Raw genomic sequence first — 17,234 nt, forward strand, 5'->3', positions numbered from 1 at the left:
TCAAGAGTGTGGAGAATTTGGAAACAAAATTTTCGTAGTCGGAGGCGATAAATTTGCATCGTCGATCGGTGTGCGGGACGCGAACAGGGCGTCAGTTAAAATTTAAATTTTATTCCTGGTAAAAACCGCGCGGGAAAGCGACCTCTTCTTAATGGATGGAGGAGGTGGGAAATATGGAAGAAAGGATGGAAGATGCGGGAAGCATTTGGGGTGAGTTGGGTGTACAGTCACGTGAAAAAGTAAGTACACCCCATGTAAAGTTTTGACTTTTTCAACATATTTCAACATACAGCTATTTGATGTTCATTTCAACAATATTGACTGGCAAAGGTGATATAATATAACAAATATCATGAAACATTTACATTTTGTAGTCCATTGTATAATTTAAACAAACATTAATGCAAATTTCACGTGTGGAAAAAGTAAGTACACACCTACATTTATCACTACTTCAAATACCTAAAATTTGAATCAGGTGCACCAGCTCAGGTGCAAATGTTTAGAACATCGTTAGAGAGGATCTTGGAGGAACCTGTCTTATTTAAACCTCAGACATTCAGTTTGGTTTGCTCTTTGTTGTTGAAGTGTGCAGCATCACCATGCCTAGATCAAAAGAGCTCTCTGAGGCCTTCAGAAAGAAGGTTATAGATGCCTATGAGTCTGGGAAGGGATTTAAAAAGATCGCCAAACAATTTGAAATCAATCATTTGACTGTCCGGAAGATCATCTACAAGTGGAGAAGATTCCAAACAACTGCCAACTTGTTCAGGCCAGGCCGCCCCAGCAAGTTCAGCCCGAGAGCAGACCGCAAGATGCTGAAATAAGTCTAATAACCCCAGATTGTCATCACGGGACCCACAGGTAGCTCTTGCCACTGTTGATGTCAAAGTGCACGTGTCTACCATGAGAAAGAGGCTGCACAAATTTGATCTACATGGGAGGTGTTCCAGGAGGAAACCTTTGCTGTCCAGAAAGAACATCAGGGGAAGACTAAAGTTTGCCAATGAACACCGAGGCAAAGACCAGCACTTCTGGAGCAATGTGCTCTGGACAGATGAGTCAAAGGTGGAGCTATTTGGCCACAGTACCAGAAGACATGTTTGGCGAAAACTAAAGACAGCATTTGACCACAAGAACCTGATACCAACTGTAAAGCATGGTGGGGGAAATATTATGGTTTGCGGCAGCTTTGCTGCATCAGGGCCTGGGCAGCTCACCATCAAAGAATCCACTATGAATTCCTCATTGTACCAGAGGGTGCTTGAGGATAATGTGAGGCCATCTGTCGGAAAGTTGAAGCTCAACCGAAGGTGGACCTTGCAACATGACGATGACCCTAAACATACCAGTAAATCCACCAAGGAATGGCTGAAAAGAAAGAAATGGAGGGTTCTGGAATGGCCAAGTCAAAGCCCGGGTCTAAATCCCATCGAGATGTTGTGGGGGGATTTGAAACGAGCTATGCATGCAAGAAACTCCTCAAACATCGAACACCTGAAAGAATTCTGCATGGAGGAGTGGGCAATAAATTCTCCCAGTCGATGTCAGAGACTGGTCGACAGTTATAAGAAACGCCTCCTTGAGGTTGTTTCTGCCAAAGGGGTCAATACCACCGATTAGAGCCAAGGGTGTACTTACTTTTTCCACATGCGAAATTTGTATTTATGTTTATTTAAATTATGCAATGGACTACAAAATGTATATGTTCCATGATATTTGTTATATTATATCACCTTTATCTATCAATATTGTTGAAATGAAGATCAAATAGCTGTATGTTGAAATATGTTGAAAAAGTTAAAACTTTACATGGGGTGTACTTACTTTTTCACGTGACTGTAGATGGGGGGGTTGAGCTTAGTGATGTAACTTCCCCCGCTGTAGTGACGGCCCCCATAGACAACCAGGCCTTAATGCAATTTATGGCGCGATTGGAAAATAAAATTGATGGAATGAAATGCGAATTGATGTGAGAGATGGGAGAAATGAACAATAAAATGGAGGCTCAGAGTGAGCAAATGGAGGGAATGAAAAATGAATTGAAGGGGGACATGAAGGGAATGGAAAACAAAATTGAAGGATGGACGAAGGAATTGGAGGAAGGACGGAAGAACGGTGCCAATGGGGCCCAGGAAGAGCCAAGGGTGGCAGAATTTGAATCGGAACGGGGGGGAACTCAAATTGGGAATTGCACCGAGAATGGCAAGCAAATTATAACGGGAGACTGCAAATTTAGAGGTGAATGGGGAATGCCTACAGGTAGATGGGGAGTGCCAAGAGGTAAATGGAGGATGTTTCCCACATGCTGGCCTGGAGGTTTATCGGGACCAGGTGGAAGCCCTTCAATTCATTTTTCATCCCTCCATTTACTCACTCTGAGCCTCCATTTTATTGTTCATTTCTCCCATCTCTCCCTTCAATTCACATTTCATTCCATCAATTTTATTTTCCAATCGCGCCATAAATTGCATTAAGGCCTGGTTGTCTATGGGGGCCGTCCCTACGGCGGGGGAAGTTCCATCACTATGCTCAACCCCCCCCCCCCCCCATCTACATCTGACTCACCCCAAATGCTTCCCACATATTTCATCCTTTCTTCCATATTGCCCACCTCCTCCATCCGTTAAGAAGAGGTCGCTTTCCCACGCGGCTTTTACCAGGTATAAAATTTAAATTTTAACTGACGCCCTGTTCGCGTCCCGCGCACCGATCGATGATGCAAATTTATCGCCTCAGACTATGAAAATTTTCTTTCCAAATTCTCCGCACTCTTGACACCAGATTTATAACATGGTTCTATCCCACTCATGACTACCAGTTGTCGTGCGAATACCCGCCGGTTAATACCAGGGCTCGCGAATGACCAAACGGCTTTAATTGAGGCGACGACCAAGGACATCAATACAGCTTATTCCGACAAACCGGACTACACATAGAACTTATTACAGGGTAGATTCCCTATCGCGACAGTCAAAGCATGTTACCTACACAGATCTACCTGGCCCTAGATATTCCTTTACCCTCCGACATAACAATATATTTAAAAAAAAATTCGAACATGCTTGCTCAATGGCCTAATGGATAAAGCATCAGACTCCCAAGCTGGGATTGTCGGTTAAAATCCCATCTGGGTTGAATCTTTTTTTCCCCTTCCTTCTTCAAGTCTTTTGTTTTGTCTTGAATAAAGTCTTGTACAATGAACAAATGCATTTTGTTCGTATTTAAAATATATCTTGTGAAAAATGCCAGGGGCATAAAAAGGCCCCTTTATCTGGTATGTGCCATGTGGCAAACTATCGAAAAGAAGGGACATTCTTGGGAAAAATGCCAGGGGCACAGAAAAGGCCCCTTCATATGTGGTACTTGCAGGAGTACCCCGCGTTGCAAAGCGAAAATACACATGAACATACTTGAAATGAGGGCAAATATAATGGAAAAGCATTTACATCCAAATCAGAATCCATCACAAATGTCAAATCATCATTTTACCTTTTCGTTGAATATATGCTGCTGAATGTTGATCAATCAAAGTTGATCACGTTTCTGAGTAAAGTATGATGACTTTCAGGAAGAGGAAAAAGCCTTACCACCAACTTCGACCGCTTTCGGAATTTTTATGATTATTTGTGTTCAAATGTCTGTTAATTGTTTTAAATTTATTTATGCGAATGTGCACTTGTATAAACAGAGACATGACAGAAGTAAATAGACACCAGTTCATACAAAGAGGTGCCAATTTGATTCATACACCTGGATGAAGAAGTAAATGAATTTTATTTGCCAGATGTAGGGCAAACCCTAATATGAACTTTTCCAGAGCATTACTTGGTTCCTCCTCAGAACACACAGGGAGTCCAGCATGCACACAAGATTTTTGAATGCCCCTTATTTTGTTTTGTTTGGCATTTTCTACAAGCTATGGAATGTCCCTTCTTTTCTATAATATACTTTGCCACATGGAGCATACTACATAAAGGGGCCTTTTCTATGCCCCTGGCATTTTCCCAAGAATACTTATTGACGCAAGACATTTAAAGTTTTCATTTTTAATTAGTTTATATAAAAAAATCCCCAAAAAATTGCACTTTGACATTGAGGGGTTTTATGTGCAGATCAGTGACAAAAGATATCTCCATCTATCTATAATTCCAGTAATCTCTGTGTGTGTGTGTGTGTGTATGTGTGTATGTCTGTGTGTTTGTCTGTGACCGCTGTTTCTCGACAACCACGGGTCCGATATACTTGAAACTTGCCAGGTATATTGCTGGGGACCCGAGGATGTGCCTTTTCAAGGTTTCATATTAATCGGACAAGTAGTTACCGAGCTATGTCCAAAAAACGATTCAACCAATCAGAGAGCAGCGAGTTATCACGTGTGCCGAACGTGGCGAACAGACTCTGCCTCGGACGGCACATTTGAGAGCGTATTCATTTGTTTCACGTTGGCAAACTATGTTGCCGCTATGTTGGCGTTAAACTATGTTTTAAAACTAATTAAAACTAATTTGCGATTCTTTCGCTTTCCTGCGCGTTTGTGCACGCTATGGCGATTTCTTTACCAAACTCCGCAAGCCGTTCGCTTTGGACCAAACCATTTCATGTAAATAGAGGGGGGGGGGTTGTCACCGTACTCGCAAGCCGTTCGCTTTGGACCAAACCATTTCATGTAAATAGAGGGGGGGGGATATAATTTTAGATATAGATATAGTACGGGCATGCCCTAGTTTAATCAATTTTGAATTCAAGGTGAAACACAAGAAAATTTGAAAAAGTCAAGTGGTGTAAATAAGTCATTCATATTCCTGTGTCTCACTTTCAGGCATGATTGTCAGTGGGCAAACCACATTTCAAAGTTGGTTTCCAAAGCCAGCAGCCGATTGGGCTTCCTGCATCATGCAACATCCTTTCTTGGCACACCTACACTCATATCCACAAACTCGGCCTTCATCTGAGGCTTGATGGAGTACTGCTCTCCCCCTGGGCAATCGGTGCCCCTGCCTCACACCTTGCTAAGCTTGACGCCAATAGAACCAAGACCTTCAATATTATTGGAATCTACTGTGATGAAGATGAGTCAGTGTGCCTATCACTTTCCCATCGCAGACAGCTTGGTCGTCTCTCTGTCTTCTCGGGTCTCCTTTCTGGTCTTGCACCCTCTGCTCTTTCCATGCTTTGTTCGCCCCAGGTTTCTGCAGGGTACACGCAGTCCACCATAAACCCCCTGCTGGTGAAACTACATTAATCAAGATCATGATTCACCTCTGCTCATTATCTCCACCACCAAGGGTGGATGGAGGTTATGTTTTCACCCCTGTCTGCTTGTTTGTTTGTTTGTTTGTGAACAAAATATCTCAAAAAATTGTGGATGGATTCGGACGAAATTTGGCAGAGATGTAGCGACGTAGCGTATGTCACAAGGACGAAATGATTAGATTTAGGTGAAGATCCAGATTCGGCTACTAGAATTTTAAAAGTGATTCTTCACCATTGGGAGGTGGGGCCAGAAACGATACAAAGTAGGATACCTCAAAAAGGAGTGGACAGATTTGGACGAAACTTGGTGGAGCCGTTGGGTGTGTGACAAGGACTAATCAATTCGATTTTGGTGAAGTTCTAAACATGGATTCGGATATGAGAATGATTTAATTTTTTTCAGTGTTGCTTCACCATTGGGAGATAGGGCCAAAAACTATACATTGCAGAATATCTCAAAATGTTATGGATGGATTTGGACGAAACTTGGTGGACAGGGTGTGCGTGTGTGACAAGGAAGAATGGATTCGGTTTTGGTGAAGACCTGAATATGGATTCAGATATGATTTAAAAAAATTATTTTTAAGTGATTCTTCACCATTGAGTGATATGGCCAACAAGGCGGAGGTATGCTCTCTGCTGAGTGCCATTCTAGTTTGTTCTTTTTTCCCCACCTCTGGAACCAACTTCCACATTTTCTTCAATCGCATTGTCCTCTCCAAGTCTTCAAGACAGCTGTTCACCACCATCTCAGATCATACCCCATCCAAAACCATGATATTTTCCACACCGGCTAACCTCCTGACCCCCCCCAACCCTCAACCAACCGGCCATCCACAACCCCATCTCCCTCCAAACTTCCAGTTTTTCCTTCATGACAGTTTGCTTCTGTATCCATCTTGTCCACTCCATGCATCCTCTCCTGCCCCCCATTCCTCTCCACACCCATTATTTGTCCAGGTCTTGCTCTATTTTTTCCTTCAACCCTGCTGTTGGTGTTTCCCCCCTCTATATACTGCTGCGTCTTGATCTGTTCAGTGTTCTCGCTCTTTCATGAGCCTTGACATTGCAGGAAAAACAAACAAACAAAAATAAAGTTAAATTTAAAAATAAATAAATAATTCCATGGTTTGCAAATCCAACTACAATATACCCTTCCATTTTTTACTCTAACTTTTGCAATCAACACCATCTCAACAACACAAAATCATTAATAATAAATGATCAATAATAATTCACATGAACATTGCATTGAACCAATGCACTGCCCAACAGTCACTCGTAAAGAAATTATGACTGCCCCCTGATTAGCATCAACCAGAAACTTCAATTGGCAAAAAAAACAAAACATAGCGTTCTCATTTTATCATAAAAAATAACTAAAAAGAACTACAACATGAAGATTGTTGGCGTTCAAACCTTTGTCGAACGAGGAAGACTGGTCCAGCCACTCGGACTCCACCTTCACAGCCACAATAAAATCTGAAAATAAAACATCACACTCGAACTCAATTTTAAGGAGCATTTCTCAACAGTCATTATCAGAATATTGTATAGAAAGTCTACACCCCCTTTCCAAGTTTTTCACCTTATGTTGCTCTTTAGCCTGGAATTAAATTGCATTAAATCAGACGTTTTCCAATTTATTTACATGTCGCAACCCACAACTTCCAAGTGAAAAACAAATTATGCAAATTTCAGAAAATTAATAAAAAACACAAAACTAGAATATCTTAGTTGGATAAGTGTCCACCCCCATATAATAGCAATTATAAATTAGCTCAGGTGTAACCAAGCACCTTCAAAATCACACACCAAGTTCATTAGCCTCCACCTGTGTTAAATTGTAGTGATTCTGATTATTTCAGTATCGCGGGAAGGGGAGGTCTCTTGCGGGGCAAGCTCGAGAAAGCACGTCCGAGTCGGCGCTGCTCTGTCTGTGTCAGTATCTTGTATCCCATCAGGTCTGACTTTCCGAGATCCCTTGTTTATTAGTCATCTTAGCTTGTCGGAGTGTCGTGCGGGGCGTGGAAGTTAAATTTAACACTTACATTTGGACACCACACATACACACACTTTGTTTTATATATTACGCTTGCGTGATTATACATACTAGCGTGACTCGGCGCGCTCCGCGCGCCTCACCACACGTCGTTTCAGAGGGGTGGGCATCTTTGATCATTTCGGTGTCTTTTGGGTTTCATGATGTTTTGGGTCTTCAGGGCCATTTAGGTCTTCAGGATCTTTTGGATCCTCTGGGCCTTCAATGGTATTTTGTGTCTTTGAGGTGTTTTGGGTCTTCAGGGTCTTCAGAGGCTTTTGGGTCTTAAGGGTCTTCGGTGTCTTTAAGGGTCTTTGGGACTTTTTGGGTCATCCGGGTATTTTTGGTCTTCGGGGTGTTTCGGGTCTTCGGGGTGTTTTGGGTCTTCGGGGTGTTTTGGGTCTTCGGGGTGTTTTGGATCTTCGGGGTGTTTTGGGTCTTCGGGGTGTTTTGGGTCTTTGGGGTGTTTTGGGTCTTTGGGGTGTTTTGGGTCTTCGGGGTGTTTTGGGTCTTCGGGGTGTTTTGGGTCTTCGGGGTGTTTTGGGTCTTCGGGGTGTTTTGGGTCTTCGGAGTATTTTGGGTCTTTGGGGTGTTTTGGGTCTTTGGGGTGTTTTGGGTATTCAGGGAGTTTTGGGTCTTCGGGGTGTTTTGGGTCTTCGGGGTGTTTTGGGTCTTCGGGGTGTTTTGGGTCTTCGGGGTGTTTTGGGTCTTCGGGGTGTTTTGGGTCTTCGGGTATTCAGGGTGTTTTTGAGCCTCAGGGCCATGAAGGGTATTTTGGGTCTTTGGGGGTCTTCGGGGTATTTTGGGTCTTCAGGGGTTCAACTTTGTTCAACAAAAACAAAAACAGCTTTGGAAAGGATTCAACTCTTTTTCTTTGAAGCAAGAACGTGTGGGAGGAGATAGGCAGAAGAAGCAGACGAAGAAGAGCGGGTCTTGGCGGCACGTTACAAAGAGAATCCTTGCTCGTGGCGTGAACGGCTTGAGCATGTTGGTGTGAGGGACTGGATCTCTACGAACGTTCTGAAGGATGCAGTGTGCAAGAAGCAGGTGGACAAAAAGGAAAAGAGGTATTCCGTGGAAAAAGGTGCTTCTTTGGGTCTCTGCGGGGACAATCGGAGCCTCATGCTGTGAACGGGCTCGACGTGTGCTTTACGAGGGAGTCGAACTCGATGAACTTCCTGAGCTGAGAGATTTGATGTTGCATGAAGGAGGTTGGAGAAAGGAATCGCAGAGCGTGATGACTGGTCCATTCACTTTGTTCCCACCAAGCCCCGCTCTGACGAGCATCGATGAATCTGACCTTCAAACAAGCCTGAACCCCATTCCATTCCCATCCTCATATCCCGTTTTATTTGAATTCCATGCGAAAAAAATTTTCTTTTTTCTTTTGCTTCCCTTTCCCTTCTTGGGTTAGATAGAGGGTCTGTGTGTGTGATGTTGTGTCGGCCTTTCGTATCGGATGCATGTGGCCTGTGTTAGTTGTTACCTCTGCCACCAAAGGTGGATGGATGTTATGTTTTCACCCCTGTCTGTCTGTTTGTTTATGAACAAAATATCTCAAAGTTGTGGATGGATTCGGATGAAATTTGGCAGAGATGGAGCGTATGTTACCAGGACGAAATGATGATATTTTGGTGATGATCCGGATTTGGATCAGGCTATTCGAATTTTTTGAAGCGATTTTTCATCATTGGGAGATAGGGCCAAAAACGATACATTGCAGAATATCTCAAAAAGTTGTGGACGGATTTGGACGAAACTTGGTGGACCGGAGGGTGTCTGACAAGGACAAATAGAATCGATTTTGGTGAAGATCTGAATATGGATTCGGATATGAGAATTGTTGAATTTTGTCAGTGATTCTTCACCACTGAGTGACATGGCCAACCAGGCGGAGGTATGCTCTCGACTGAGTGCCGTTCTTGTTTCAGTCTGTCATGATTCATTAATTAAGTCCGTCATCGCACTTATATGATTTGCTTATTGTATCGTTTTGCATTCTTTGAAGTAAATTGTTTGTATTTCATTTTGTTTGCTTGACATTTTTCTAATCAGGTTGCAAGCTCCCCTGAGCTGCATTGTGGCAGTCTAAACTCTAGAGCCTCCACTGCTTGCATTAAAACAAAAGTTCAAGTTCCCCAAAACTGCTTGGTCAGCTTGCCGGTGTCGCAAAATAAATCCGCCCCCGTATAAACTCTCCCCCCGGCGAATCTGTACCGGTATAAACTCCCCCCCCCCCCCCCCCCCACGCGGATACGTTTCTCGCCCCCATCAAAATAGAATCGCCCCCCATTCTCGTTTACATTTCCATTAAATAAAACATATTTGCTGAGCATTTTCTCAACAAATAATGTCTTGGCGTTTCAATACGCGCATTATTTATCGTATTCTCACAATTGATATAATATACAGAAAGCAGATAAGGCATTGCGTGATTTTTAAATATAAATAATGATTATTTCAGTTGTTTAACATGAACCTGTTACTCCGAATTGAAATATAATTACAATATAATTATTGCAGACTCACACATATTGAGTGCAGACTCACACATATTCTCAATCTTTTAAAGACATACTTGAACACTTGATATAGTAATTATTGATAGATTTTGATGCTCACCGTGAAGACGTTACATGTGTCAGACCATGTTTGAAGAAACGACTCGTGAAATCTATAGCTAGAGTGTATATTTTCTTTTCTTGAGATTTGATATCAATATCACATTGTTGTAATCATACATCATGATCGCGTAAATCAAAATTTTCGAATAAACTGCGCAAGTTATGATGTGCATCACCCATTCATTTTTGTGGTGCTTATTTTTGCGGATGAAATTTCGAAGAAGATGTAAATAAATGAGATTACACAAGTTTGTTTTCTTTACAATGACCAAGTGGTTTTGGTCTCAATCCCAACTCGGAGTTGGCAGTTTTAATAAAGTTTACGCAAAAGCTAATGGAGATATTTCAAATATTTATAAACACTGGGTGACATTTATTTTAAACTATATTTTATTTTAGAAATTGTCACATTTCAACAATTTACATACTTACGTATATGATCGATAAACAGGAATAGGAATTATGATGTTGTTATATAGCTCTCCCATAACGATACAAATACTGACATACATTACAAAACGTGCGTACATGGAAATTTTAAATATCGATATGAACAGAAGTGGTATTCGTCATATTATGTGTTACATATTTAGTACAATACTCAAAATGTGCATACTAATAGTCGTAGTATACAATACAGGGACGCAATATAAATCAAAACGATTGGACTTTTGAATGAGACCTTCTGGTTTGAAAATACGTTTAGATTAATGTTAGATTAGATTAGATTAACTGGTTCGCAGCGCAATGAGTAAGAAAACTACATACTCAAGAACAAGAAATAAATTCTGATAAACGCACACATTACGATCTCCGAAACGGATAATCAGTTGATAATCTGGTAATCAATGTCACTTAAAACTGTGCCCCAGCATATGTGCATGAAAGTTTGATGTAGGTGGGAGAGGGGCAGAGGTATTTAAATGACTACCATTTAATTAATCTGACATGCTTGGGGCTTTTTTGTATTTCAGTATTGTTACGGATACCGGCCCTAATTATGGTGGTTCTTGTTATCATGGTTTTTTTTGTATACAAGATCGAGGCTCCTGAAAGAGCGAACATTAATCACACAGAAAGACAGACACATAAAACAAATAACATCGGGAGCGGTAGACAAGATGGGGAGAGAGGGGGAAGGACACAAACACAACATTTGAGAGCAGGGACCGAGAGACATGGAGACATCGAGAGATCTGTGGGAGGGAGAGGGCTTTGGGGGGAGGCATGGGAAGGGGGTTGGGGGGGGGTGGGAGAGGTATAAAACATATGGACGCTGCCAGGACTTCCAGGAAAGAAGTTGGAATTTCAAACATGGTGGATCTGGTGTGAATTAGTGGGGGTAGAAAAGATCAAGGTTTTGGATGGGGGAAGATAAGAGATGGTGGTGAACAGCTGTTTTAAAGACCTGGAGGGAGGAGTGGGATTGAAGGGAGTGTGGAAGTTTGTTCCAGAGGCGGGAGAAAAGAGGAATGAAAGAGTGAAGGTGAGCAGAGAGCCGACATTTCGGCAGTTTAACCATCAGAGGGTTGCTGGCAGATCTTGTGCGACCTGTAGGAATATTTGGGGGACAGAGCACAGAGAGAGCTGGGGGAGCAAGGCCGGAGAGGAGTCGGTAGAAGACAGAAAGACCACCTACCTGCCTGCGGTGAGTGAGTGAAAGGCCCTCAGAGATAGCTTCATCGTGGGAGATTCCAATGATTCTGAAAGCTTTGGATTCAACAGCGTGAAGCCGAGCCTGGTGTGAGGCAGGAGCACCAGCCCATAGGGGAGAACAGTATTCCATTGAGCTGCGGATGAAAGCCTTGTATGTGGTGAAGAGCTCAGGTGTGCCGAGGAGGGACTTCACACGACGGAGGATGCCCAGTCGGCGACTGGCTTTGGAGGCCAGCTTGGAAATGTGGTTTTCCCAAGAAAGATCATGGCAGATAGTGAGACCCAAAAGCTTGAGCGACAGAACTTCTTGGAGAGGATTGTTGAGAAAGTAGATGGGAGGGTTGTCCAGTCGATCTTTTCGGAGAGACAAAGTAAGAGTGTGAGATTTGTCAGGATTGAAAGACATGTTCCACATGTTTGACCAGTCTGTGATTTTGTCCAGGTCTTCAGAGAGTGAGGAGGCTGCAGACTGCCGATCTGAGGGAAGAGGATTGGAGCGGCAGAGAGTGTAGTCATCAGCAAAGAAAATGTTGATTCTAGATGATGCTTATTGTGGTTAAAAGGGTTAAAAGCGCTCCTGGTAAAATGTGGCCGGAAATCGAATCGTGACCCGGAAGAGAAGGAGGGGGGAGGGAAGAAGCGGCGAAGGATCGTGAGCCGACGTTTCTGATTGCAGCTCCAGACCGAGCAGTCAAACGTACAGTACAAGGGAACTTTGCCTCCTTGGAAAAGAAGTCCACACGATAGGAGATCGTCGGATTGCTGCGTAGCCTGCGTAGTCGGGTATCCTCACTGAGGTTGCCGAGTATCCTTACCTCCAAACCCGGGTGCGAGAGAAAGCCGTCCGCCATCTTCGCCACGCGCACAACCGGCAGTGACCAGGTTTGTGTGTCACGTCGGCCGGGCGTAATTCTCCGGTGGCCTGCCGGGGACGGCTGTACAAGACAGTGGCTTTTGGAGGGTTATTGAGGAGACTCGCGGATTGAACCGCAACCGTGTACGTACCAGAAATCGGCTTTGGGAGGTTTCCCATTCTACCGCTATCGTGCTGGGGATTGGACCATGTGACCTGCGGGTTGGTTCGATCGTCTATGCCTCCACTGATTGGAATCGGAAATTGATTCCACGATCGCTGGAGGGAATCGACGTCGCCTGGGAGGAGTCCAGAGACATTGGGGAAAGGGCCGTGAGTTTGGGGGTTAAGGGACTCGATAAGGTGGTGCCACCTGTAGATAGGAATTATATGGTGAAGCGCTGTACTAATTGGGGTCGTGATTCCTGTGTGGGATTTATAATATATTGTGGTTTGTTCGTAACCCTTGGTGTGGACTCGTTATTGATTGGCTTGTTTTCAACCAAGGACAACACATCTTTCTGCCGGGGACTTCCTCGGTGTTCAGAGGTTTACCGAGACCAGAGGATAGGGGAGGACCCCGCAACAGTATATAAATATCATTCATATCACTGTCCTCTCATCCTTGCTTGAGAAGTCACTGCTATCACAAGTTATTTCATCACCATGGATGCTCCAGAGGTGACATATCTGACAGACTATCTTGAATCTGGTACCTATCCTACTGATTTTGACAAGGAAGATAAGCGGCGGTGAAGAGAGAAGGCAGCGTCTTTTACGACAATCGACAGGGTCCTGTACCACAAAGGCAAAGATGGCAAGAAGCAGAAGGTTGTCATCGGAGATGACGAGAAGCAGAAAGTCATGGAATCCCTTCACTCCGACCTCGTTGGGGGATGCCATTTTGGCCAGAACGCAACTATAGTGAAGATCAGTGAGAGATTTTGGTGGAAGAAGATGACCAACGACATACGTGAATTTTGTAAGAAATGCCAGAGATGTCAAAAAGCGAACACCAACAACAGACCTCATGTTGCTACGTTACACCCTGTTCCAGTAAAAGACCTTTTCCATCGCTGGGGAGTTGACCTTATTGGACCATTGAAGGAGACGGCCGACGAGAAGCGTTATGTCATCGTTGCCACTGAGTATCTGACCAGATGGGTAGAGGTTGATTCATTAAGCGACAAATCTGCTGACAGTGTTCATGCTTTTCTGATGGGACTGGTGTTTAGGTTCGGCGCAAGTAAGGTTCTCCTTCATGACCAAGGTCGCGGATTTTGGAACTCTTTGGTGAAGCAGTTGTGTGACATCCTTGATACAGACCAAGCAATGACAACTGCTTATCATCCACAAACGAACGGTTTGACCGAATGTTTCAATCAGACTATGATAACGCAGCTTATGAAGATTATCAACGACGAATGTGACGATTGGGACAAGTACCTGCAGCCCATTGCATTTGCCTACCGGACAAACCCACAAGCCTCAACGAAGATGTCACCTTTTGAACTCCTCTATGGTCAGAAGGCCCGATTACCTGTTGATCTGCAGACCCCCACTGACGCAGAGGACTCATCGCTGCCATCACAACCTGACCCAGATACTGTCGCAACCCGGATGAAGCAGTTGGCTGATGCCATTCCATGTCGACGTGCTACTGCCCGAAGCAACATTGAAGCAGCCCAGGCCAAACAGAAGCAACGTTATGATATCAAGCACAGTGGTCCCATGTTTAAGGTAAACAGGAAGCAATGCATAATTGAAATTTGCAATCTAACTATGTAATCGTCAGTAAGGCATTGTGTTGAAATGGAAATCTAGCAACAGATCCGTCGTGAACAGATGAATATGAACAATTGAGTTATTGCAAATTATATAAATGAAATATAACATGTTTTAACATGTACATCGTGATGAGGTATCTGATTGGTTTGACATCTTGGGCATGCATACGGTAATCTTTCGACACATATTTACACAGATGGGTAACTAATTCTTTTTTTTTCTAGGTCGGCTATCAGGTTGCCTGTGTCAATCGTTGACGAGAGACACGGATGGGTGATAAGCTAGCAGCCCGCTTCCAGGGACCTTATGTCATCCACCAAGTCCTTGGCAAGGGATTGTATAATCTACAGAAGGGGTCTTCTGTTCTGAAGGAGAAGTACAATGCCGTGAACCTCAAGAGATGGTACAACGGAGAAAAAGCAGATGCCACCATCTCTTCCAGTATCCACCAGTCTGCGCCGCCTCCTTCTGCAACATCTCCATCTGACTCACTGCCATCCTTGACATCTCCGAATCATGGCCCGAGTTCACCACCCCAATCATTGGAACCATCCTCCCCAACGACATCACAACTATCCTCCTCATCAGTGCCTTCGGAAATTCACCCGATCCTCACAAGAAGTGAATATCACAAACATTGAAGAACGAGAGATCCAGTTCATCCCGACGAATGCCTCGTGGCGAAGATTCAACTGCGAAAAACTGGATATTCCAAAATCACATGGTCGATGGCCAGTTTGAAAGCCAGGTGTCCTGGATGGCAGTCCCAAAACATAGATCACCTAGTTGGTGACGGAAACTGTCTCTTTCGGGCCATCTCCAAGGAGATTTGTGGAAGCGAATCCCAACATGGTGTCATCAGATCGAAGGTCGTGGACATTCTCGCTGATGCTAAATATCGACATCACTTTGAAGGATACTCTGGACATCCTGATATGACCCATACCAGTATTTGCCATCCAGTGGTATGGAGAAAAACTCTGTCTGGGCAACAGATGTAGAAATAGTCGCTGCTGCTTCCCTGTTGAATACAGCGATCACCATACACACTGAAGACAGGCATGGCCAAAGAAGATGGATGAGATATGATCCCTTGTGTGTCGTCCCACCTGTGAGTGAAAGTGACTTTACATGCATGATTTACCTGACTAACTACCATGAACACTTTAATTGTGTTATTGACGTTTAAATTACGGAATCAGTGAAGCATGTGTGAGAATCAGGTTTGAATAATTTGGCAGATGCCAGATATACTTGCATGTACCGACATTAAGGCGAATTAAATAGAACCCATGGGTATCTGGGACATTGAGGTTTGTGAGAAACGTGTTTGTTTTTTTGTTTAAAAACTACCATTTGCATTTTACACAAATGTTTGAAGGTGCAGTCTTTTGAGGAGGACTAAGTCATCGAGTAAATGTCGATCATTGTTTGGTATATTATGGTCAATTTCCATAAGACCTTCGTAGAAAGATTTTACCATGTAAAAACTATTTATTTATTTATTTATTTTTTTTTTGTATACTGAATCGAGGCTCGTGAAAGAGCTAACATTTATTTCACAAACAAATCAACCAGACAAACAAAATATACAAAAAGAGGGAGCGGAAGACAAGATGGGAAGAGAAGGGGAAGCACACAACCACAACATTTGAGAGCAGGGAGAAGTGTGGGAGGGAGAGGGCTTGGGGGCAGGAGGCGTGGGAAGGGGAGGGGAAGGGAGGGGGGGGGGGATTGATTGACATCATTCATTTCTGTTAGTATAGTAATGGTGTGTGTGTGTGCGTGTGTGTGTGTGTGTGTGTGTGTGTGTCACATCGAAATCGTTACTGAATGTTGGCATCTATAATATATTAATTTCCAGCGTTCAGTACTTTGTATAATATAGATACAGCCACATGAAAAAGTAAGTAGACCCCATGTAAAGTTTTGACTTTTTCAACAAATTTCAACAGACAGCTATTTGATCTTCATTTCAACAATATTGATCGATAAAGGTGATATAATATAACAAATATCATGAAACATTTACATTTTGTAGTCCATTGTATTATTTAAATAAACATAAATGCAAATTTCGCATGTGGAAAAAGTAAGTACACCCTTGGCTCTAATAGGTGGTATTGCCCCCTTTGGCAGAAACAACCTCAAGTAGGCGTTTCTTATAACTGTCTACCAGTCTCTGACATCGACTGGGAGAAATTTTTGCCCACTCCTCCATACAGAATTCTTTCAGCTGTGCGATGCTTGAGGGGTTTCTTGCATGCACAGCTCGTTTCAAATCCCCCCACAACATCTTGATGGGATTTAGATCCGGGCTTTGACTTGGCCATTCCAGAACCCTCCATTTCTTTATTTTCAGCCATTCCTTGGTGGATTTACTGGTATGTTTAGGGTCATTGTCATGTTGCAAGGTCCACCTTCGGTTGAGCTTCAACTTTCCGACAGTTGGCCTCACATTATCCTCAAGCTCCCTCTGGTAAAATGAAGAATTCATCGTGGATTCTATGATGGTGAGCTGCCCAGGCCCTGATGCAGCAAAGCTGCCCCAAACCATAATATTTCCACCACCATGCTTTACAGTTGGTATCAGGTTCTTGTGGTCAAATGCTGTCTTTGGTTTTCGCCAAACATGTCTTCTGATACTGCGGCCAAATAGCTCTACCTTTGACTCATCTGCCCAGAGCACATTGTTCTAGAAGTGCTGCTCTTTGCCTCGGTGTTCATTGGCAAACTTTAGTCTTGTGCTGATGTTCTTTCTGGACAGCAAAGGTTTCCTCCTGGTACACCTCCCATGAAGATCAAATTTGTGCAGCCTCCTTCTAATGGTAGACTCGTGCACTTTGACATCAACACAGTGGCAAGAGCTACCTGTAAGTCCTGTGATGACATTCTGGGGTTCTTAGAGACTTATTTCAGCATCTTGCAGTCTGCTCTCGGGCTGAACTTGCTGTGGCGGCCTGGCCTGAACAAGTTGGCTGTTGTTTGGAATCTCCTCCACTTGTAGATGATCTTC

General features: G+C 43.5%; 1 protein-coding gene across 1 annotated transcript in view; it reads right to left on the reverse strand.

Annotated features, from left to right (window-relative positions):
* The window catches only part of LOC137411782 (uncharacterized), a 90,201-nt gene that overhangs the window by 7,535 nt on the left and 65,432 nt on the right, over positions 1–17,234 (reverse strand). Inside the window, 3 exon segments of the mRNA XM_078777301.1 lie at positions 6,676–6,738; positions 13,210–13,349; positions 15,165–15,267. Coding sequence (XP_078633427.1) covers positions 6,676–6,738; positions 13,210–13,349; positions 15,165–15,267 — 306 coding nt within the window.

The sequence above is a fragment of the Myxine glutinosa genome, chromosome 5, assembly GCF_964187855.1.
Source record: "Myxine glutinosa chromosome 5, kmMyxGlut1.1, whole genome shotgun sequence".
Classification (NCBI taxonomy): Eukaryota; Metazoa; Chordata; class Myxini; order Myxiniformes; family Myxinidae; genus Myxine; species Myxine glutinosa.